General features: G+C 42.3%; 1 protein-coding gene across 2 annotated transcripts in view; it reads right to left on the reverse strand.

Annotated features, from left to right (window-relative positions):
* Nucleotides 1-670: 670 nt before the first annotated feature.
* LOC122798140 (protein HEXIM1-like) overlaps nucleotides 671-18,599 on the reverse strand; it is a 351,680-nt gene continuing 333,751 nt past the window's right edge. For both annotated transcript variants that reach the window (XM_044066853.1, XM_044066854.1), the window contains one exon: nucleotides 671-1,706. In XM_044066853.1, coding sequence (XP_043922788.1) covers nucleotides 866-1,597 — 732 coding nt within the window. In that variant the 5' untranslated portion in view covers nucleotides 1,598-1,706 and the 3' untranslated portion in view covers nucleotides 671-865. The remainder of the gene's footprint in view (nucleotides 1,707-18,599) is intronic.

An 18,599-nucleotide genomic window follows, 5' to 3' on the forward strand; every position in this document is an offset into this window, starting at 1 on the left:
CCAGCAGTGGGAAAGAACTGGACAACCTGTGCAGATACTGTCTTACCTGTGAAGCAAATTAAGTAGCAAAGTGACATCAGTGGGGGTCATGTGGAGTAAGGACTGCAGGAATTTATACCTGCTACAGACGCAAGTGGTTGTAGGAGTTTCAAGCTAGTTATTCTGCTGTGGAGGTATCCCAGTGTAAGTTTCAAAGGAGTGCTCAGATGGCAGTAACTTAAATGTTAACTTTAGAAAATGTCTTTCAAGTACTCTACATCACTTACATTCTGTTTTATGTGATAAACTCCTAATGCAACAGTGCAATTGTATATACTTTCTGTCATTTGTGATGCCTTAATGCAACCAATCTGCTTGTGTAACATTTAAAAAGATGCAAGGATACACACATGGATATTAAGAGTAATGGCAACTGCCAGCAAAGTCCCCATTTGTTTTTTTCCCCAATGACATTCAAAATAAAAAAAAAATTCCATTATCATAGAAAATGCCCCTTAAAAATCAGATGAGGTCCGAGTTTCAAAAAAAAAAAAAAAAAGGCAGGAATGAATTATTTTGACTTTAAATACAAAACAATTTACAAGGAAAACACTGAGATTTGTTGCAATTCGTTTAATTCTGGGCAGTAATAAGTGGAGTCTGAGCAATAACTACAGACACAGAAAACAACTGTAATAGAGGTTTTAAATTTATTCACAGAGACAAAAAAGAAAAACGAAGCAGTAAACAGAAGTGCTCCAATACAACATACTTCTATATTCTGTTAACAGCTTGCAGTTTCCCAAGCCCGTATTTCTTCTGCTGCCTTTTACAGAGTTAAAAAGAAATAAATATCTGATGCTACTCACATTCCAGTGGTCTTGGCCTATTCCTCCTCATCTACTTTTTCTGTAACTGCAGGCTCTGGCTGTGTTTGCATCTTCAGCTGGCGTCTCAGATTTCTGTTTTCCTCTTGTAACTGGTGTAAGTACTTCTCCATTTCCAAGTACTCCCTAATCAACTCTTCTTTGCTCATATTCTCAAGGCCTTCAGCATGCAGTCTCTCATAAGTCTCATAAAAGTCCTTTTGAAGGAACCCACTTTCATCCCCACTTATGCTATCACTCTCTGTGTCTTCCCCCTCCCCACTTGTGTAATCCACTTGACTAAGAGACCGCTTAGGGTTTAAGTCAATCTTTAAGTCTGGCCTTGCCAGATCATGCTCTTCCATCAGAAACTCATTACTGTTGTACGGAGCAACTGGAAGACCTTTTGCCATTTTTTCTTCGAGTATTCTTGCAGCTCTTGCTCTTGCTCGCTCATCAAGTCTCTTCCTCTCCTCCCAAGTAAGCTCAATGTATGGCCTAAAACGTCGTTTTTTCCTGGAAGCCCTTCGTCTATGCTTCTTCTTCCCATATATCTCTACTAATCCTTCTCCAACATCTACATTCTCGTTTTGAACAAGATGGGAATTTTCTTCTTGGTCATTAACCAAAGGAAATGGAAAATGTCTTCTGTTACAACTCAGCCACTTATCAACTGTTGCAGATGGTACATCACCAGATGAATCATGTGGGCTAGACATTTCAGAATCCTTGATGGTTTCTTTCTCGCTCATTCAAATAACACTTTGCGGATTCTACAACTGTGGTCTGTGTTCTCAAATGGTACAATACATTATTTCTGGTAGAATTCTATACTCCTATAAAAGATCCACTTGGAGAAACCTGAATAAAAAAGAAAATGAGAAAGAAGAAAATAAGCCTAAATACGTTTCATGCAGAAAAAAAAAGTGTATTTGTGTCTTAGCGAGGTCCAAGCTTCCAGCAACACTTTTTTTTAATGACGATGAACTGTAAAAGTTCACTTTATCATCTCCAAAAGTGCACTGTAGCTTGAATAAGATGACAAGGTAGCCCTTGACTTTGTCCTAATTTAAGTAAAAATGACACATCAGTGCCATCACCCATACACAGAATCACCACTAGGGTGGAGGAAGTGGGATACAAGTTACAGCAACAAAGAAGGAAGTGGATTTTTTCTTCAAAGAAAATTATATGAGCTGATACACTTCCCAGCAGACATTCTTTACTTAATGTTCACAAAATGCATTTCCTGATTTAAAAAGCACTGAAACATGTACGTCACTTAAGTATACTTAACTTACAACACTAGCTAATAAATTACCATTTTCTAATACTTACAAGGTGATGTAACAATGGCAGAAATGGAAGATCTTTCTTGCCACTTTCTTCTTGTAGGATAATAACTTGAGAATTTTGGGAAACTTACAGAACATTAGCAAGCACCAGGGGAATTAGCCAGATTAAACTATAGAAAAGGACATAACTGGGGAAACAGACTTCATAATCACACTGTTTATGACGGGCATGGCAGTCAGACAGGAATGACTCAACTGTTGCTATGAAATTCATAAGGCAACACAAAATATACAGCTTTAAATGCCTTTATTATTTCTTGAATGTACTTAACATGGACTTGGTTTTCGATATTTCTGAAAGTAAAACTTAACTTCATACAGCATGCAAAATGTCTTCACATGCTGTGAAGACACATGTTAACGCCTTTATAAAAATTCATTACATGATGCGAGAAGACAGGACAAATATGTTTAGGTGTAGCCCTGATTTCTCCAAAGAAAAAGTAACATATGAACAGAAATGTATATTTCCTTAAAGGAAAACTACAACCTCCAGTATTGTTAGCCTGGTCCCAGAGTTATTTTGTCAAACTGCAATATCAACTAGATGTTTACTGCCAGAAAGCCTTAACCACCTTTCAGTTTTGCGTAGTTTCAGAAAGGAATTTATCTTACCCTGCATGACCTACGTTAAACAGTTGAAATTTTGTAAAGTCCATAGATTTGAGTTGACTGCTGCTCACAATTTTATGTATGAAACATTCTTGTAAAGGCTGGCAAAGGGTTGTAAACTGTTAAAATGAAAACATTTTTCCTACGGGTTAACTGTAGAGAAATCTTTATAGGAAGAACTGTGATGAACATACCTCTCAACCAGTCAGCCCTCAAGATCGTTACAGACACCATCAAAAAGTAAATGCAGAGGGTCTACAAAATCAACACAGAGGGTCTAAAATAACAGCACTTAAGTTTGTGGTTGACATGTAAATTTGCATTCTGGAGGCGCATGTAATTTTGCACCTTTGAAAGGGGGATGTGATAGAATGTTACGCCTAGGAAACGGCAGCAACAAAGGAATGCTAAACATATTACTAATACTACACCTACTCAAATCACTTTTGCAACATTACTAAAAATGAATGGGTAACTGGTTTCTGGTCGAGATATTTTTAGCATCTGCAAAAATCTGTTAGACTGTTGCAGTATAATCGACAAATGCCTTTGTTAAAAAGGAAAACACAGTTAACTAAATAATGTGCAAAATCATATAAAAAATAAAAGCGCTGTGCAACATACACACATACAAAAAAAATCTAATCTTGAACAAAGCAAACAAGATATACAGAGAAATGCAAAAAATAAATGAAACTCATACATTCCCGCAAAAGGAGTAAATTATGACTGATTATTCTTCAGAATTATTTACCATATTTAAATGGTGCAATCTACTTCATAATTTTCTCACTTTCTTTCTCCCTCCTATTATGTGCAACACACACAGTCCTTCTCAAATTTCAAAACACTTAGTGCAGAACAATTTTTACTCTGCATCAGCTCTGCTGTAAAAATATTCCAATCAAGCACCACTAACTACTTCATAGCTAAAACCACAGCATGGGACCATTAAAATTCATAACAGAGGGTTCAAAATCATCTCTCTCAAATATTGCATATGCATAAATTCATGTTTGGGGGGGGGGGTTTACATCTGTCCTCTTTGCAGGAACAACCTATAAAATTAGGACCCTTGTGGTGTAAATACCTACACTGCTGTACCAGAAAATATACCCTTGCTTCTCTGCAAAGATACACATGCCAGTTTTCTTGACTTGCACTATGTGCCCATCTTAAATATAGTTCAGTTACCTGAATTAGTATAAATTTTGTATATTTTTTTGTCTAGAGATGGTTGTGGAACTTTCAATAAACACGCATTTATACTGCAGTTAAATAAAAACAGAGATGACACCCCAGTTTACAACTGAAAAGACAGCTCCAGGCATTTCTAACCAAAACACAAACAGCCTTTAATTTTCTTGCCCATCTGGGTAATTTTTAATGTGATACCTCTACTGCACATGAAAAAAATAAACAATTTTGCTCATTTTAGTGTCATATAATAGACAGGTCTAGCTATAGTAACATTCTAAATACAGTGTTGCCATCTGACCAAAACATTGCAAATAAACTTGCATTTCTTACACAAAATGCATTGTCTTTTTAAAAGCCCTGTGTTTTTCCTGTTCATAACATTATGGAAGACTTGCAATGCATAACCCCTCTCTCACTTGCATGCATGTACACACATGATCAAATATTACAGCCATGTGTACGGCTGTGTACAGTACATGCTTCAGATGTTTGCTTGCCAGTGAATGAAAAGATTTCTAGATAATGACTACAAATGTATTCATCTCACTGGTGCGAGGACCATACAGTGCAACCCACTACAATCCTCCTCTCCCCAAACTACTTAGCTTAAGAGTTAAAGAGACCAAAAATCAGGAACAGATTTTAAATGTTGGTCTAATTTTCACAAAATATTAACTTTGCTCTAGGAATCATTCTAAAGGATTTGCAGTCTGAGACACAAATGTCTGTCATTTAGTGATTGTAATCAACAACTTAAAAAAAAACACAAATTCTATGAGAAACAGACGAAGCCACCACTCAACTTCTTTTGGACAAAGTCAAAAATAAAGGGAACATTTTGAAACATTTTTTTTAATTGACTTGTTAACTGGACAATGTCACTCATTTTCAGGGGTGACCTGGGAATGTGATCTAGTTATGTGACTCTATTAAGTCTTATAATAGGCAAACGGATGAGGAAGGAATCAAATCATTATTTAGCAGAACAATGAATGTGGCATCCACATGCATTTTTCAGAATGATAAAAATTATGAAATGGCTGGCATTACTGACTTATTGCAATCCTGAGTGATTTACCAGAAAATGAAGAATTTGCCTAGGGTGAGGGCAAAAATCAGAGACAATCTGCAAAATCAAGTTAAACAGAGACACAATCATGCTACAAGCACACGCACCTTCAACTTGTTTAATGAAGAATTTCAGACAAAGCCAAAATAATGGACAAACATCAGATGGGACTGTTTTAAATATTACTCTAACTCAAAAGGTTAAATGAACAGGTTTTGCATCAATGTGCCTTTTCAGAACAAGTAATGCACTTGAATGACTGGCATTAGTGACTAACTGCAATTCTAAATTACAATAAAATCAAATCAAATATTTTGAGGGACAGGGCAAAAAAATGAGGCAAAATCAGGAACTGAGTTATGCTTGTACTTAGAGATCCAGAAACAAGCAACATTCCTCCCCTCGTTCATCTCTCACCAAATTTAATAACTTAAATGCCTTGTGCAGCTGAAGTAAAATGTTCCCCCGATTTGAGCAGCAAAAGCAAATACCAACAAAAAGGACAGCAGCAATCTCTTCTTAACACTGCCTTGCATTAGGATACTACTGATCACTCCAAGAACTCTAAGAACAAACAGCTGTGCAAAACTCAAATACTTAAAATCTGGTCTTCTGCCACTTGTCCCTCTTCAGCTGCAACTAACTCCAGGAAACCGATCTTTCATTTGCTGTAAAAAAAAACTTATCCAATTAAAGAGTGGAATTTGGAGCAGTCTGCAGTCAGAAGTGGAGTAGGCAATCATTTAAAGGTTGAAATCTCAGCATTCAACAAAATGCGGAGCAGTTGAGAGGTATGCAGATTGACACAGTTTTGTGATGGTGACTAAATAAAAGTTCTGCGTTGATTAGCAAACACCTAACAATGAAGGAAAAAAAATAAGTGCGTATTCACAGCACAGCTTTTGTCTGTAGTACTTGAAAGTGAGACATACATACCACCAATTTACAAATGGCTGTTAATAGTCGGAAAGTTCTATGGCTTCACTGTAAAACAGTGTTTGACTCTTACAGAGGTGTCTATATGCAATAAATAAAAGGGGTAGCAATATAACACTATAGCTGGAACAATACAATAAAAGATATCTGCACCTAGGTTAAAAAAAGAAAAAAAATCTCATAATATGGTAAATTTCAGAAATGAAGTTTGCACACTGAAGGTTGCACATATTTTATACAAATCCTGCAAGAAAATACTGTATTATCAGGATAGAAATGACTCATGTCATATGAGGAAAATGAAATATACTGCATTTGTGCCATGTCTGCAATATTCAAGATCTGGCACACAAATTCATAGTGAACAGAGAATACAAGATGCCTACACATGTGCCTTACAAACTGTTAACACCTGTTTGGTAGGCATGACCAAGAACAACATTCCCTCAGCTGACAGATAACTTCGACACCTATGACTACAGATGAAGAATAATACTTCATGCAAGGGTAGCTTTAACTATGATTCTACAAGTGTTGTGTATGTTGCTAGGTGTTCAAGTTGTGACAGCTTCTATGTGGGCAAGACCATGGGGAAGCTCTCACAGCATATTTATGAACATTATATGGCAATTAAATTACAAACACAATGTTTTATTTAAGTATGCGCAATACTGCACTGATCAAAAAAATGAGTAGTAGATGAATTTAATCTCGATTGGAGAAGTGTGGATTTTAACTAATTATAAGTTAGAGAAGTACAATGGCAACTTTCATTAGCTACAGATAAAAGTTTAAATTAAAACATTAACATTAAATGTTTACTTAAACCTAGAGCTGTCAGAGGATTTACTTTTCTTATTTTCCCTATTTTTTTTAAATTAAACTAATATACATTTTTAGTTTTTCACTATACATAGTTTACTGTTGACTTGACTTGTCCAATGTTTAAAATGTTGGAGGGCAAATGAGTTAATTTGTTCAGGTCTATTATTTTTTCAGTTCTTTTGTCTTATCAAAGACTGTGGATGTTCTGTTGTTCTTTCTTGAGTATCAATAGAATCTGCCAACAGCTGAAAGGCTACAAACTGCTAGCCTTACAAAGCACTGTAATTTAGCTAGCTAGTTTTGCTGACAATCTGGTTGATGCTTAAAAGTTAACTGTGAGAAGTTTAGCAGAAACTTCATCAATTACAAATCAGGGTAATTTTTGTAAAAATTAAAGCAGTCAGGTTCCAAAGTCCGTGTAAGATGCTTGTGACTCCCATTATTACTATTGTATCTAAATGATGGGAGAAATACCATGCTTCCTTATGATTAGAGTAAGCCAAATAAACAGGACTTGAAATGGATTCTGAGAAAGATGCATAGAAGCAACAAAGCATCACATCAAAATGTCAGGACCAAAGATGGCCATTTTGTGGTAAAATGTTAAAATATAACAAGGGACACTAAGTTATTTTAATGCATTAATACAGCACAGAATACCAAGGTGCAATGAAAAAACTTGAGTTACAATGTTTGTTTCCTCTAAGACCGTAAACTAATGTCAATGCAAGAGCTAGGAATAAGAAGTTATGTACCTACCATAACGTTCCATGTTAGTTGTCTTCTCTCGCCTTCTTTCTTGCTTGATGGGTTCGGAGCCGATCCTCGGCTCCGACTCGGCACTTGCTTTAGCTCGAGAACTCCTTTTACCAGCTCGAGGCAGCCCCATATCCCATGATGCAAGGCAGTAAGTACCCAGATCTTGTTTGTTGACAAAGGGCAATAACACCAAGCATAAAATACTTCCCAAAGGAAGAAGAAACTTACAGATGGAAAAGGACCAGGTCTGAATGGTCTTTAGCATAATAGTTTCTTATACAAGGTCTGTCCAGGCCAGGTGAAAGGAGGCAGGGTCGAAGAAAGAAGGCTAGAGAAGACAACTAACATGGAACGTTATGGTAGGTACATAACTTCTTAATGTTAAGTTGTCAATCTCGCCTTCATTCTTGCTTGATGGGACCGCGTCCCTAGCACCTCTATCCTGGGTGGCTCAATGGAACAAACTCTTGAGGACTGTAGAGCCTAAACTGGCTCTGTCCCTGGAGGCCAAGTCCAATTTGTAATGGGAAACAAAAGTGTGAGGAGTGGCCCAAGTGGCCGCTGCACAAATAGTGTCCAAAGGCAGTCTAGCTTGAAAGGCTTTAGAAGTAGCTAAACTCCTAGTTGAATGTGCTTTAGGTTTTGAGCACAGCTGTTTTCCCCTGATCGTATAAATTTCAGTGATGACCGAAGAAAGCCATCTGGACAAAGTCACTTTAGAAACAGGAAGGCCTTTTTTATTATCCGCATAGGAAACAAAAAGTTGATCAGATTTTCTAAATTTTTGTTCTGTCCAAATAATATCTAAGCTGACGGTGGACGTCAAGATAATGTAGCTTTTGTTCAGCTCTATCTGAATAGTTAGGAAAAAATACAGGGAGATCAATGGATTGATTCAGATTGTTTTTTGAAGCGACCTTAGGTAAAAAGGATGGATTAGTTCTCAAAGATACTCTGTCTTTGTGAAAAATCAAATAGGGGGGTCGAACCGAAAGAGCATGAAGTTCAGACACCCTCCTGGCAGATGTAATAGCCACTAGGAATAAAGTTTTCCAAGAAAGATATTTCAGGGAACAAGAAACAGCTGGCTCGAAGGGGGGAAGAATCAAGGATGTCAGCACTAAATTTAGATCCCACTGAGGAGGAGGATTCCTGATTGGAGGCTTTAGTAGGAAAATTCCTTTCAAGAAGGCCCTGCAGAGCCTATGGGACATAATATTATGATCTGCTATCCCGACATGAAAATTAGAAATAGCAGCCAACTGAACTCTGACTGTGGAAGAAGAGGAGCCTGCATGAAAAATCTCTGCTAAGAAGTCCAGAACTGCCTGAACAGGGGCAGTAAAAGGATCAATATTTTGGGCCTTAGCCCAATAAGAGAAACGTTTCCATTTGCTTGTGTAAATCTTCCTGGTAGAGGATTTTAGTGAAGCTACTATGATATCTCTAACTGGGTTAGAGATCAAAGGAAGCCTGGCTAAGGAAGGAAGTGGAGCAACCATGCTGTGAGGTTGAGAGAAGGGATTGACCGGTGCAGCTGACCGGATTGGTGAATCAGTAGATCTGGCACTGGGTCCAGATGCCACGGCTGCACCAAAAGGTGATGATGGAGGAACGGAACCAAACTTGTCGAGGCCAGTAAGGGGCAATGAGAATCAATTTGGCTCTCAAAACGGTAGCTTTCTGGATCACCTGAGGGATCAGAGGAAATGGAGGGAAGGCATAAAGAAGTCCCTGGGGCCAATCCTGGGTCAGAGCGTCTCTGGGGATGGCCTGATAGAGGGAAGAGGCTGAAGAAGTCTGGACATTTGCTGTTTTGGGGAGTAGCAAAAAGATCGCAACATGGACGACCCCATTCCAGAAAAATCTCTTCCGCTATGGATTGCTTGAGAGACCACTCGTGAGGCATGAGAATAGCTCTGCTCAATCTGTCCGCTATAATGTTGGTTTTCCCAGGGATATGTGTTGCTACCAGAAACCGATGAGAGGAGATCGCCCATTGCCATAGTCTGAGCGCTTCGACACAAGGGGTAGGACTTGGTTCCGCCCTGTTTGTTGATATACCAAACTACAGACATGTTGTCTGTGTGGACTGCAATTGTCCCTACGGGAAGAAAGTCGTTGAGGGCTTGCAACGTTAAAAGCACTGCTCTCATCTCCAGGACATTTATGTGCAGATGGTACTCGAACGGTTGCCACGCCCCATGAACCATCCTGCCCTGATAATGACCCCCACCCGATCAGGGAGGCATCCGTGGTGACAGTGGCTATCGGGGACGGAGGTACAAAGCACCTGCCTTGGTGAACCTGAGACGATGTGATCCACCAAGCAAGATGTTCTTTGCATGTTTGTGTCACCAGAATCTGGTGACGCATTGGGAGTTGCTGGTATGACCACTGTGTGAACAGCATCCACTGAAGGAGGCGCATGTAGAATCGAGCCAGGGGAAGAAGAGTAATGGCCGCAGCCATGAGACCTAATACCTTTAGAACCATTCTGGCCTGTACTTTCTCGCTGGCCAGAATGATCCTGACATGAGTCTGAATGTCTGAAACTCTTTGTTCTGTAAGGGTAGCTGACATCCGAACAGTGTTTAAGTTTGCCTATGAAGGTAATAGACTGGCAGGGCGATAAGGATGACTTTTCAAGTTGACTGAGATGCCCAAATGAGAACAAAGGTCTATTGTGTAATCCCTGGCTTGTATAAGCTGATGCCTGGTGGTGGCTGACAGGAGCCAGTCGTCGAGATACGGAAACACCTGGAATCCTTGACGCCTCAGTTGAGCCGTGACCACTGCCATGCATTTGGTGAACACTCTGGGGCTGTAGTGAGACCAAAGGGCAGGGCTCTGAACTGGAAATGACTGGACCCCAGCCGAAAGCGGAGAAATCTCCTGGAGCGTCTGTGAATTTTGATGTGATAGTACGCATCCTGAAGATCTATTGAGCACATCCAGTTGTCCTTCTGTAAGAAGGGCAGAATTGACTGAAGAGTGACCATTCGAATCTTGTCTTCCTGACAGACTTGTTGAGTCTGCTGAGATCCAGTAATGGTCTCCAGGCTCCGTCTTTTGGGGACCAAAAGAACCTTGAGTAGATTCCGGCTCTGAATGGTCTATTGTAACTGGCTGAATGGCTCTTTTGCAGTAGTTTTGCGATTTCTAACTCTGCAATGTCCCTTAGACCGGTGGTACATCTGGAAGGGAACTTGAGGGGAAGGGACTTTCCTCGAAAGGAATTATGTAACCCTTGGATATGATCGACTGTACCCATCTGTCTTGAGTGAGGGAATGCCAGGCTTCTGGGTACAGTGATAATCTTCCCCCGACTGCCTCCAAGGAGGGACAGCCGGGCAACACCTCAGGGATGCTGAAAGGGCTTCTCAGGAAGAGACTCCCTGTTGCCCTGGTTCTTCAGACCCCTCTGCCTCTAGAGCGGCCTGTTGTTGTTACCCCTCTGCCTCTAGGGGTAAACTGACCACGTGAATCCGGCGTGACTCCTTGGGATTTACGGAACCACATCTTCCCACCCTTCTGTCCTTTGGGATAAGGCCTAGAAGGGGTGGAAAACGGACTCCAACAGCAGAAAGAGTCTTGCCGTCCTGCTCACACCTGGTCAAGGTCTCCTTCACCTGAGGGCCAAACAAAGCTGACCCATCAAAGGGAGAATTTGTGAAGGACGCCTTAAAGGGATCCATAAAATCACATAGCCGCATCCAGGCTTGGCGCCTAAGAGCCACACCTGTGCCTGCGGCTCTACTCACTCCATCCGCAGCATAAGATATTAGCCGCATGGAGGAGTTAGCAATGGAATTGAGGGTTCCTAGCTGAAGCAATCTTTTCTTGAGCCCCTGCAGCTGTAGGATCCTGAACTACTTCTCCCAGCTCCTTCAGGATATCTCTGGAGTCTGGTGAAGTGACAAAGATAATTCAGCGAACGATAGCAAAGGTCGCTGAGGAAAACATCCGCTTGCATACCTATCCATGGTCCTAGAGTCCTTATTAGGAGGATGGACGGGCACGGAAGGATCTGCAAGTTCCTTTTGGTGGCCGCAGCCACCACCATGGCATCAGCGGGACACCCTTGGTAAGGAATTGTTTGTCACTAGGGGCAGTGATAAATTTAGAAGGCCTCCTAGGGACTGGCTCTACAGAGTCAGGAGCTGTGCACGCCTTCGTGCAATAACCTGCATAAGGGGGTCGAAAGGCGGAGACACCCAGGAGGTGGAGGGCCGAGATCCAAACGCCTCTAGGTATACTGACTCATCCTCAGAGGGATTGTTGGTGGGCCAGTTTCCTCTGTTTTAGAAGTTCTAGGATGTCTGAAAAGGAGACATCCTCAGAGGGGATCTAGGGGATCCCTCTGACTCATCAAAGTCAGTATCCAAGTGACAGACTCGGGAGTCTACATGCTTCCTCTTACAAGTCCTCTTCCTAGGAGGATCTCCCGAAACATCAGGAGAATCCTCGGAAGAGGGGAAATTCCCAATGGGGAAACCTGAGGCGGAGGATCTCTGGGTCCTGTAGCAAGAGAAGTGGCAGAGATGTCAACAGGTACAATAGAGGGAGGAGCTACGGGCAGAGACTGCTGACTGATACCAGTGGCCAGTACACTCTTCATCACCTCAATGCTCCCTCCCAGGCAGGTCCGAGAGAACCCGCCCAAGAGCTAGGAACTCCAGGGACCACCGAAGGGAAGTCTCCGAGGCAGATGTCGGAGCCGAGCTCACCAAGGCCGAGGCTCCAAGGGGAAGAGCGGGTTCGACAAGGGTCCGATGCCACTCACCCCCTCGGAGGAGACCATGGAAGCCCGACCACCGAATCCCTCTAAGGAAGAGGAGATAAGAGTAGAGGCTGAAGGAACAGAAGTGGGTATCCGTCCTCCAGCCGTAGCAGTAACCATGCCCGAAGACTCCAACTCCAAGCTCTGGGGTAGAGTTGAAGGAGGAACTGTAACGGGGTGGACCAACAGTCGCCTGCTGAGACGGACTGTGAAGCATTTGGGCCAGTACCTGTGACTTGAGCAATCTGCTGACCACTCTCTCTAGGTCATGGTCAGACAACCTGGATGACCTTGAAGATCGGCTCCGATGGCTCCGTTCCGACAGAAGAGGTGAAGCCGAGCGAAAGTATCGGCTCCAAGGAAGGAGACCTCGACCTCTTCCTGGAATGAGCCATCGGAGCCGATACTACTGATCCTGTCGGAGCCGACTCGGAGCCGACAGAACGCCGATGTACCGGCCCCAGCCGGAGCCGATACAGCCACCAAAGTAACGGTGTCGGAGCCGATCGGAGCCGACACCGATGCCTGTGCCACATGGGTGTCGGAGCCGATCGGAGCCGACATCAAAGTGGACAATACAGTTCGCACCGATAGCCATCGGTGCCGGCTTAGTCAGCCAGAATCGGCTCCAGCGGGCGATCTCGACTCAGTAAGTCGAAGCCGAGGCCGCAGGCTTAGAAACAGAAGCCTGGGCCTTGAAACTCTTGCTGGTTTGTGGAGCCGACTTAGCCGGAGAGCCCTCCGCTTAAGAAGGCCCCTAAGAACCAGTTTGTTATGTCTCTCCTGCAGGACTCTCTGGCTGAAGGAGTGACAAATAGCACAGGAGTCCTGCAGGTGAAGAGGGCCCAGACAATACAGGCAAGAAGTGTGACCGCCTGTCAGAGACATTTTCTGACAGCACGAGTCACACTTCTTAAAACCTGAAACCCTCTCCTTTGACATGGTGCCGACACACAAAACACACACACACCAGTCAAAAAATAAATTAAATTACACAAAATACCAAAAGGTATTCTATAAAAACACCAACACACACACCCTAACAGGGGGATGGGATAGCGATAACTAAGAACAAATTAAAAAAGACAGGGAATTTCTGTCAGCAATGGATAGAAATTAAATTTAAACTATCAAAAAATTAGTTTTTGACAAAAAAGGGGCTTGAAAATCACAAAGTGAAACAACTTACCAGGAGCTGGTAAAAAGAAGACCTCCCAAGCGAAGCGGCAAACGAGATCTGGGTACTTACTGCCTTGCATCATGGGATATGGGGCTGCCTCGAGCTGGTAAAAGGAGTTCTCGAGCTAAAGCAAGTGCCGAGTCGGAGCCGAGGATCGGCTCCGAACCCATCAAGCAAGAATGAAGGCGAGATTGACAACTTAACATTCATTCTTTAGTCTTCCTGCAGACCTAATGAGGACTAAAGTCTCTTAAAAGTACATAACATCTATTTACCATAACTTAGCATCTGTGTTGATGCTTTCTCACTGTTTAGGATCAGAGTTTCAAGCTCCTTACATTCCCATAATGCATCATACCTTCCCTAATTCCTCAGATCAAATTTGCTGCCCTAATACGCAACATTACCAGGAAGAAATAGAACAGATCAAGAGTTTCTGGGGCTCAAGCTATGACATTATGGATTCCAAATTCCTCTACATAACTTCTCGAAGATACTAAGGCTGGGGGATGGATGGAGGGAAGTGAGGAAGAACGAAAATGGACAACACAGATGCCAAGTTATGGTAAGTACACAACTTCTATATCTGATGTTGTTTTTTTATTTTTCCTCACTGTTGGGTCAGAGTCCCCAGCTATACAACTCCTGGGTGGCCCCTAAGGAAGGATAGTACAGTTGTGTACACTTACCATAAATGTAGATGTTCGAGTGTATTCACTGTTGCAGTCATTACAGTTGGGTAATCTGCTGGCAGGTTGCCCTCAGTTGGCCTGATTAACAAAGTCTTGGGTCCTGTGTCAGTTGCTGTCCCTTCTTCCATGACGTCAGGTCGTCAGGGGTATAAAACATGCAGCAGACGCCATTACATCAGTTTTTCTTGCCCCAGATGTCAGGTGCCCCCCCAAATGGGGAGCAAATAAAATTAAAAACACAAAAATATGCCTCCAATCCCAAAAGCAAATACACCAAAAGGCTTTTAAGCATAGTGAAAGAAAGTAGAGGTATAGCCAAAGAAAAATAGGGGGCTGGAGGGAGGGTAACCAGGACTGCAACAGTGAATACACTCAAACATCTACATTTACGGTAAGTGCACACAACTGTACTATGTTCTTCGTGTTTTACTGTTGCAGTAATTACATTTGGGGAGATTGCCAAAGCTATGGTTGGGTGGAGGGAATTATACAGCAGTAGGACCAGTTATAAGGCCCTGCAGGACAGCAGTGGCAAAGCCAGCTCTGGATTATAGAAAAGTGGTAAATGGTAATGTTTAGTGAACGTATGAACTGAGCTCCAGGTAGCAGTTTCTAGAATGTCCCTGGTAGGAACACCTCCGAGAAAGGCTGTAGAAGTAGATGCAGCCCTGGTGGAATGGGATCTGATCCCCTGGGGGGCAGTTTTTCCATGGTGCATATAGCAGAAACAAATACAATGGCTTATCCATTTGGAAATGGTTTGCTTTGAAATACCCTTTCCCTCTGGCCCTGCAGCAAATGCCACCAGCAGTTGTTCAGATTTTCTTTGAGATTTTGTCCTGTTTAAGTAAAATCTAAGTTGTCTGTGTACATCCAATGAATGCAGAATCTGCTCCCCCTTGTTCTGTGGATTGGGAAAGAAAGTTGGCAAATGAATGATCTGATTAAGAGCCACACTGGATACCACCTTAGGCATGAAGGCTGGATTGGTCCTGAGAGATACCCTGTCTGCATGAAAAATGATGAAAGGCTCCACTGCCTGCCATAAGAGCCTGTAATTCGGAAATCCTTCTAGCTGAAGTGACTGTTAAAAGGAAAGCTGTTTTCTAGGAGAGAAATTTTAAGTCTGCAGTAGCAGCTGGCTCAAAAGGAGGGAGAGTGAGTTTTTCCATTACAAAACTGAGGTCCCAGGCAGGGGTTGGAGCTCTCCTGGGTGGTCTCAAGTTTTTGACCCCTCTGAGATACTGCTTTAGCAGAGGATGAGAGAAGAGGGGAGGTTCTGTGTTGCAATGAGCTGAAATGGCTGAGGCATGGATTTTTATGGATGAAAAGGATAGGCCCTTGTGAAGCATCTCAATTAAGTATTGTAAAATCTGAGGAATGTTGGGCACTGCTGTGCTTAACCCTGGACACTGATTCCAGGCACAGAATCTTTTCCATTTGCCAGCATAAGATTTTCTAGTACTAGGCCTTCTTGCCTCCAAAATGACATCCATCAGAGGTTTGCTGTGGGATGCTAAGGGTGAATTTAGGTGATTAGCCACGCTGCAAGATTTAAAGTTTGGAGCTGAGTGTGCAGAATTTAGCTGTTCTGCTGAGACAGTAAGGCGTCTGAGGCAGGTGCCATAGTGGAAGGTGTAACACATTGCGTAGGAGTGGGTACCAGTGTTGGAGAGGCCAGTCTGGAGCAATCAAAATCATTTTTGGTTTGTCCTGTTTGACTTAGTAGAACTTTGGAGAGCAGAGGCAGAGGGGGAAAGACATAGACTGATAGGTTTTTCCAACTGAAGGATAGAGCGCATCCACTTTCCAAGCTTTTTTGTGATGAGTTCTTGTGCAAAATTTGTCCAACTGATGGATCTTTTTGCCTCACCCCAGAACTATTTCTGGGCTCCCCCATTTGCGTGTCAACATGTTGAAAATCCATGGTTCCAGTTTCCATTCGTGTGGGTCCATGAGATTTCTACTTAGTTCATCTGCCAGAGTATTCAGCTTTCCTGGCAGGAATTGAGCTTGTAGTTGTACTTGATAGGTCAAGGCAGTGTTCCGCAATGCCATGGCTAGTCTGCAAAGGGGGTAGGAATGTGTACCCCCCCTGCTTGTTTATGTACCACATAACCGTGGTGTTGTCTGTCATCATTAATTGTCCTGGATGAAGGTAGTCCTTGAAGGCTGTCAGTGCATTCTTTACAGCTAGCATTTCTTTTTGATTGATATGAAGGTGAATTTGATTTGGGCTCCATTTGCCCTGAATGCACTTCCCTGCCAGATGTGCCCCCCAAGCATAGTTTGATGCATATGTAGTTAGGGTTTGGGTGGTGTGAATGGCAGTCGCTTGTTTTGGTGGCAGGCCTCTGCCCACCATAGGACCTCTAGTTGCAGGCAAGGAATGATAGGAAGCATTGTTTCCAGGCTGTGACAATGCTGACTCCATAGACTGAAGTTTCCTCATATGCAGTCTTGCATATGGAATTAGAAGAATGCAGGAGGCCATGAACCCCAAGGCTTGCAGTATTTGCCTTGTAGAAAGCAGGGCTTTTGTGGCCATCTGTTTGAAGTAAGTCACCAAATGAATTTGCTTCTCTGGCATAAGGAAAGTCATCTGGGCAGTTGTATTCAAGCTTGCACCCAGGAATGTAATTTTTTGAGAGGGTACCGGTTGTGATTTCTTTTCATTTGTAGTGTACCCCAGGCAAGTTAGAACCGTTTTTACAAATGCCAGATGCTTTAGAAGAGTGTCCTTGTTTTCTACCTGAATTAGGCAATCCTCCAGGTATGGATATATTTGAATATTTCTTTGTCTGCAAAAAGCAATAACTGGAGCCAGGCACTTTGTAAAGACCCTGGGCACAGTAGATAAGCCAAAGGGCAGTGCAGAGAACTGGTAATGCAAGTAGCCTGCTTTAAAGCAGAGGTATCTTCTGCAAGATTCCCTGATTGGGATATGCAGGTAAGCCTCTTTTAAATCTAGAGTTGCCAACCAGGCATCTTTGCTTAGCATAGGAAGTAACTGGTGAAGAGTCAGCATCTTGAATTTTGGAATGTCCAGAAAGGTGTTTAGAGTAGATAAGTCCAGAATTGGACACCATGATTTGTCTTTTCTGGGTACCAGGAAAAGTCTTGAATAGAAACCTTGTCCCTTTTTCCTCTTCTGGTACTGGTTGAATAGCCCCACATGCTCATGAGGGAAAGTACTTGTTTCTGGGCCTCTGCCCACTGATTTGGGGGCAGGTCTGGCCATCTGTTTGGAATTGGCAATGTGTGGAAATGAAATCTGTATCCCTGGGATACTATATTTAAAACTCATTTGTCCTGGGTTATAAGTTGCCAGTTTCTTGCATGAAGGGCCAGTTTTCCCCCCAAAGGGGCGGCTAAAAAGTAAGTGCTTGGTAAGTGTAAAGGGAAGTCATTGAGACTTCTTATCATAGGGAGGTGTCTTGTTGTTTCCAGATTTGGAAGAGGAGGCAACCCATTGTTTTGTTCTGAAAGTCCCTTGTGACTGAAACCTGGAGACTTTGGAATGTCTGGGTTTGACTTGAGTGGCTCTCGAAGGAATTGGAAAGGACCAGTTCTTAGTAGGCCAGTGCCAACTAAATCTTGGAGGTTGCACTTGTAAGAAATCTTTCACAGTTTGCATAGATTTAGCTTTATCTTCCATCTTTTTTAAAACTTCTTCAGCCTTATTACCAAAGAGACGGTCCTGTTGTTAAGGAGCATCCAACAATTTTGCTTTAATATGATCAGGCAGATTTTGCTCTTTGAGCCAAGCATGCCTTCTTAGCACAGACCCAGTTACAGCAGCCCTGCAAGAGGCTTCCAAAGAATCAAAACCACATTGCAAAGTATGTTTTCCAACTTGTTCAGCTGAATACAATAAATCATGTAAATCTTTGTTTTCCACACAGTCAGAAATTAACATAATTTTCTGTTTAAGCAGTCCCATGATATGCTGCTGATATTTTAGCATATGAAATTGACAGTTTAAAGCCCTGATTGCCAAGGTTGCAGAAGTGTAAACCTTCTTACCCCATCTATCAAGCACCTTGGAATCTCTATTAGAAGGGGTAGGATGTTTAGCAGTAGAAGCCTTAATGCCCTTGGGCCCCTGAGAAATGGTTTCAGGATCTGCAACAGGATTTTTGAAAAGGAATTTGTGGGAGTCAGGTACCCTGTAGTATCTGTCTGGCTTACAAGGAGCCAGAGGCAGAGAATCAGGAGCCATATTAGATTCTGAAAAAAAAACATCATCAACAATGTCTAGAACAGGAGGTATAGCCAAAGGCCAATGCTGAGGAAAAAGTAGAAAATCCCAAAGTCTCTTTTTAGATTCAGAGAAATCCTGA

Source organism: Protopterus annectens, chromosome 3.part1 (genome assembly GCF_019279795.1).
Source record: "Protopterus annectens isolate FY-2018-M chromosome 3.part1, PAN1.0, whole genome shotgun sequence".
In the NCBI taxonomy this organism is placed as follows: domain Eukaryota; kingdom Metazoa; phylum Chordata; order Ceratodontiformes; family Protopteridae; genus Protopterus; species Protopterus annectens.